Source organism: Engraulis encrasicolus, chromosome 7 (genome assembly GCF_034702125.1).
Source record: "Engraulis encrasicolus isolate BLACKSEA-1 chromosome 7, IST_EnEncr_1.0, whole genome shotgun sequence".
Lineage (NCBI taxonomy): Eukaryota > Metazoa > Chordata > Actinopteri > Clupeiformes > Engraulidae > Engraulis > Engraulis encrasicolus.
The window spans coordinates 37,044,736-37,051,381 of NC_085863.1; the positions used below are offsets into that span (position 1 = coordinate 37,044,736).

The window sequence follows — 6,646 nt, forward strand, 5'->3', positions numbered from 1 at the left end:
AAATGTATTCATGCCTTCCATCTGGTGCATAGAAACCGACATAAGATCATAATAATCTTCAAATGTCCATATGTTGTTTGACACATGACGTGAGATCCCTAGTTTTTGTTCCATACATGGTTTATATTGTAAGCATTTCTGTTTAATTACTGACCATACTGTATGGTAGAGACATACAGTTGGTATGGTAGGTTGCTATGGCACCGTTTTGAATGATTATTTCTGTCTGCAAAGTATAGTTAGGCCTATTGCTTGAGTATAGAAGTCCTTTTACAGACTGCTGTCAGTAAAAGTAACCATAGGTATGTTTTACGGTGCAAGGGAATCATTTCCTCCAAGGAAAACGTCAAGATCAGGCAGCACCTGCAGTTTTTTTATGTGGTCTAACACTGAAAAGATCTGAGGTAGCCGACCAAACAGAGGTATGTCCAGCTGGACAAGCTGAAGGTGAACGATCCCATTCCAATTGCTCTGTTAATGACGGAGTGATATTGGTGTGCCACTGTCTCCCCCCCCCCCCCATTTTCCCCTTTCATATACTGTCTTGTCCTTCCACAATGTATGCAATAGATGCATGTGTGTGTGTGTGTGTGTGTGTGTGTGTGTGTGTGTGTGTGTGTGTGTGTGTGTGTGTGTGTGTGTGTGTGTGTGTGTGTGTGTGTGTGTGTGTTGGGGGGCATCGCACATCAGGAATGATGGAAATGTGACCTACCCTTCAGTGTGTCAGCCACAGAGCCTGGACTGGTGAAAGAGTCGACAGCTGGAAACTAGCCTGTGGAAATAACAGGGTAGGGAGATCAAACAAGAAACCCGCCACTCAACTCAAATCCACACCCGCACCCCACAAACCTTCTCTTCTTGTTCTGTCTCTGCCATTGTCCTCTAAGTACTACATCTGACAATAATGGTTTATGTCTTCTGAATGACGAATGAAGAAGACAGCCACTGATTTTTAGAAACAGATAGACTCTCATATTATTCCATCATGTTATGTGCCCTGTGTTAGAGGCCAATCATGTACACCTCAAATGTATACCTCATGTACACCTCAAATGTACACTTTTCTGACTCCCCAGTTGGTTCAGTTGCAGTTATATTTCACATTCAGATTTCAGTTTATTTCATTTCCACCTTTTCATGGTTTGACACCAGAGGGAGCCAAACGGCCTTCACGCAGCTGCTTATTCCAATGTGTTTGGGGTGATAATAATGAAATATCCAGTTCCCGTTTGCCTTATTCAAGCAGTCACTCACCAAAGATGTTAAGCTCCTATTTCTATAGCACACAGTTTTGGAGAAAATATTTCATTTGGTTGGATGACTAATTATGCACAAATGAAGGTAGTCATTTACCTTAATGTTTTGGGAAACTGTGCTGTAAAAATCCATTCATTTACAAGCAAAATGCTTTTGTCCTATTCTCGTCAGTAATAAATGTCAATGCCCACCTGCAATTAAAACCAGAAGAACGCATTCCATTGTAATTTCGTCCAATGGGGTGCGGGAGTGGGCGTGTTCTCTTTACTACAGGTTCTGAAGTGCCAGAAGTTAAAACTCGGTGCGCGCGGCCAGATGAGCGCGAAAGCCTCTTCAGCATCCCGGTGCATGCATGGGACTCAGCAACTTCACTCTCTGCTCCAGATCTCTCGGATTGTAAAGTCGGTGGTGTCAACGAGCTCTCCCCGATCTGCGGGTTGGAGACAAAACGGACACATTAATCATGGCATTTTACAGACTTTTAGTCGTAGTCATTTCTGTGACATGTAGCCTGTCGGTTGACGGACAAGACAGCTTTGGATTATCATACGCATTAAGATCTGAACTGTCGGAGGATGCTATTCTCGTGGCTAACAACGGAATTCGTGTGCCTTTTGGAAGATCAGTCTTCGTTGACCCCATAAATGATTTGGTTGTTGACGTTCAGCCGGGGGACAAATGCACCATCACAGTCCTGGACAATGATCCGCTCTCCCAAAGACCCGGGCACCTCTCTCCAAAGAAGTTTCCCTGTGAATTTGGTCCTAACGACGTCAAGTACTTTCATTACGGCTCCCGGAGTCCTGTGACAGACAGAGTGAGACTGCAACTCAGGTATGACACGCAGAGTGACACGGTCATCATACCATTTATGATGGAGGTGGAGGTGGTGTTTACGCAGTTGGAGGTCATTACCAAAAACATGCCGCTCAACGTTGATAGCTTTAACGGTGTTAGTAATCCCGTTGACAGCAAAATATTGGGCTTTACTTATGATAGAGAAAATGAACAATGCGAGGTCACTTCACTTGCCAGCAGCAGTGCGCTTCCCAGATACGGCCAACTTCTAGACGATGAGGACAAACTGGGCAAAATGATGGACTGTGATGAGTTCTTAAAGTCAGGCATTCGCTACCAGCATACGTTTAGTAACAAGTCGCCCAACAAAGACTATGTGCCCATGGTAGTTGAACTGTACAATAAGGAGGGAAATCTGCTGAAGCAGGAGTTTTTCCACGTTCTGGTGCGTATACAAGAGGGCAAGGAAAATACGCCGCCCAAGCCCAGCTTTGTTTCCATGATGATGATGGAAGTTGACCAGTTTGTCATGACCGCTATCACGCCTGACATGCTTTCAGCAGATGATATAGAATCAATGCCAGAAGAACTCATTTTCAATATCACTTCTCCCCTCTCCATTGAGGAAGGTTACATTGTGAGCACAGATGATAGGAATTTGCCAATCACTGCTTTTTACCAGAGGGACCTTTTCGACTTGAAAATTGCCTATAAGCCACCTGCCCTTGACTCTGACACTGAGAGAATCTTTCAGATTGAATTCGAGGTACTGGACACTGACGGTGGCATTTCAGACCCCTTTGCCTTTATGATTGTTGTGAAACCCATGAACACCTTTGCCCCAGTTGTCACCAAAAACACAGGCCAGCTTTTGTACGAGGGTCAGTCCAGGTCACTGCTCACATCACACAACTTAGAAATCAGTGATGAGGACAACTTGGACAGTGTTAAATTAACTGTCATTGATGGCCTCCGCCATGGTGAGCTCTCAGTCCTTGGCTCTCGTAGAAAGCATTTCACTCCTGCTGAGTTAGACGCTGGAGTGGTTGTGTACCAGCATGATGGTAGTGACACATACAGCGACAACATAATATTCAAAATGACAGATGACAAACATGAAGTTGAGTTCCTGTTCCCCATCACCATTGTCCCTATGGACGATGAAGCACCCATAGTCAATGCTAACACAGGACTGGTGCTGTTCAAGCAGCAGATGATGCAGATTTCCCCCCTAATGCTTAGCGCAGCTGATGTAGACTCTGAGGATTCGACCATTAAGTTCACCATTCAGTCCCCATTCTCCACTATTGGTGAGGTGCTGCTTAGACAGTCCGAGGCCCCGGAAGATCCCACGTCGTGGAAGTTTAACGCTAATGACGAGGTCTACGAGAAAGTGGTGTCTGAGTGGCTGCAGAAAGACATTACTGACGGAAAGGTGTATTATCGCCACACAGGCCCCCACATCACTGACACAATCACTGACCAGTTTGTGTTTAAAGTAGAGGATGACAATGACCCACCCAATCAGTCTGGAGAAAACACATTTGTCATCAAAGTCCTGCCCATCGATGACATCCCACCTGTGCTGTTCCCAGGAACCAGCTTGCAGATGACTGTGCACGAATACCAGCTCACAAATCTGAACAAGAACGTGCTGCGCTACACAGATATCGATTCAGAGGACCGTGACCTCAAGTACACAGTCGTCCAGCCACCTACAGACACAGATGAGAACAACCCGATTGTGTTTGGGTCCATTGTGTTGACAGACAGCCCAGACACAGAGGTGCAGGACTTCACACAAGCTCAAGTCAACCATCACAAGATTTCCTACAGCCCCCCAGACATAGAACTTGGAATCATACCCCATGTGGTGCAGTTCCGTTACACAGTTGAAGACACAGCTGGGAATACTGTGCCAGGAGTCTTCACCATCCACGTGAAACCAGTGAACAACAAGCCCCCAGAAGTTGTGAACACCGGATTCACCGTGCATGAACACGGAACTCACCTCATCAAAAATGCTGAGCTCGATGCCTCCGACCTTGACACTGACAACGGAGACCTCACTTTCACTTTAAACGTTCTCCCTCAGCATGGGAACCTGCAGCTCAACCAAAATGACTTGAGCAAAGGTGACACTTTGAAAATAGCAGACATCTACGGCGGCCTGCTGTCGTACGTGCACAATGGCGACGAGATCACCACCGATGCTTTTCAGATGGAAGTCACGGACGGCATCCACACTGTCCCCGTCAATGTGAAGGTTGCGGTGAAACTCATCGACGACGAGACACCCAAACTCAGCATCCAGGCTGGGACCATCGGCTCCACCATGGAGGTGCTGGAGAATGGCGCCGCGGAGATCACGTCTGCCGTCATCCAGGGCGAGGATGACGACACCGACGACCTCATGTTGACCTTCATCGTGGACGACCCGCCAACTCACGGTGAGATCATGGTGAAGGGCGAGCCCTCCAAGAAATTCACTCAGGCCGACATCATCAATGGGCACGTTGTCTACGCCCACACTAGTGGGGAGATTGGCATGAACACTAGGCTGGACGAGTTCAATCTGACACTCTCTGACTTATCAGAGGAGTGGACCGTCGGTGGCAACAGAATCAATGGAGTGCGAATTTTTGTCACAATCCTCCCAGTAGACAGCCATCCCCCTGAGATCCATGTTGGAGAAGAGTTCAGTGTCCTGGAGGGTGGTAAAACCAACATCGGTGTTGACTACATTGCCGCTGAAGACCCAGACACACCTATTGGTGATGTCCTGTGTACAATCATTGTACAGCCTACCTCAGGTTACATTGAGAACATTTCCCCTGCACCAGGCTCTGAGAAGTCCAGATCAGGCACTGCTGTCAGCGCTTTCACCATGAAAGATGTTATGGACGGTCACATCTACTATGTGCAAAGCATTCACAAAACAGTGGAGCCCGTAGAGGACCAGTTCACTTTCAGATGCTCGGATGGCACTAATTTCTCAGAGAAGCACTTCTTCCCCATCATCATCATCCCAACCAACGACGAGGAGCCTGAAATATTCGCCCGCGAGTTCATCGTCATGGAGGGCATGAACATTGTCATCGACACGCCCGTCCTGAACGGAGCCGACGCGGACATTCCCGTCGAAGACCTGACTTTCATCATCTCCAAACCTCCCAAGCACGGTGCCATCCTAAACCAGCTGGCCACCGGCTCCATCCCAGTCACAAACTTCACGGTCGAGCAGATCAAGGAGGCCTCTAGCATCATCTATGAGCATGACGACTCTGAGACCACAGAGGACAGCTTCGGTGTCATCCTCACAGACGGCAAGCACAAGGTGGAGGGCACCGTGAACGTTGTGATCATACCGGTGGATGATGAGACACCCAGACTGATGATCAATGATGGACTAGAGGTGGAGGTGGGAGAGACCAAGGAGATTTCTGACAAACTGTTGAAGGCCACTGATCTAGACTCGGAGGACAGCCTGCTCACTTTCATTGTGCGGTACGGTCCGAGTCAAGGACTCCTGCAGAGGGCAACGCCACAGGGAGCTCTCGAGAACATCACCATCGGCATGAACTTCACACAGGCCGAGCTGGACCAGGGCTCCATTTTGTACAGCCACAACGGACAAGAAGGCGTCCGCGACCTCCTCAAGTTTGACGTGACAGATGGCAGCAATGAACTCATCGACCGCTACTTCTACATCTCTGTCGGCAGCATCGACATGGTCTTCCCCGACGTGATCAGCAAAGGCGTGTCGCTGAAAGAAGGCGGCCGCGTGACACTCACTACCGACCTGCTCAGCACCAGCGACCTCAACAGCCCGGACGAGAACCTGGTCTTCACCATCACCAGAGCCCCAGTCAGGGGCCACCTGGAGTGCACCGACACTCCCGGCATCCCCATCGCCTCCTTCACACAGCTGCAGCTGGCCGGGAGCAAGGTGTACTACATCCACACATCCGAGGACGAGGTGAAGATGGACAGCTTCGAGTTCGAGGTCACGGACGGCTACAACCCCGTTTTCCGCACGTTCCGCGTGTCCATCGTGGACGTGGACAACAAGAAGCCGGTGCTGACCGTCCACGATTTGTTCGCAACGGAGGGCCAGAGCAAGCTCATCACGCCCTTCGAGTTGACGGTGGAGGATCAGGACACGCCGGAGAAACTCCTGAAGTTCACCATCACGCAACTACCGGTGCACGGCAAGCTGCTGTTCAACAACAGCAAGCCCATCACCTCCTTCACCAAACAGGACCTGAACGAGAACATGATCACCTACAAGCACGACGGCACCGACTCCGCTGAGGACAGCTTCTCCTTCACGGTCACAGACGGCACTCATCCAGACTTCTTTGTCTTCCCCGACACTGTGTTCGAGACACGCAAGCCCCAGACCATGAAGATCACCATTGTGTCAGTAGACAATGGTGTCCCCCAGATCATTCTGAACAAGGGTGCCACTACTTTGAAGACGCTGCCCACGGGTCACTTGGGCTTCCCCATCACCAGCAAGACCCTGAAGGCGGAGGACACGGACAGCCCAGCGGCCGCCCTGACCTTCACCGTGACCAGCCAACCAGAG

At 49.3% G+C, this 6,646-nt stretch overlaps 1 protein-coding gene across 1 annotated transcript in view; it reads left to right on the top strand.

Moving 5' to 3' along the window:
* Positions 1-1,720: 1,720 nt before the first annotated feature.
* Positions 1,721-6,646, top strand: part of frem2a (FRAS1 related extracellular matrix 2a) — a 71,429-nt gene continuing 66,503 nt past the window's right edge. Inside the window, exon 1 of the mRNA XM_063202507.1 lies at positions 1,721-6,646. This exon is cut by the window's right edge and continues 58 nt beyond it. Coding sequence (XP_063058577.1) covers positions 1,721-6,646 — 4,926 coding nt within the window.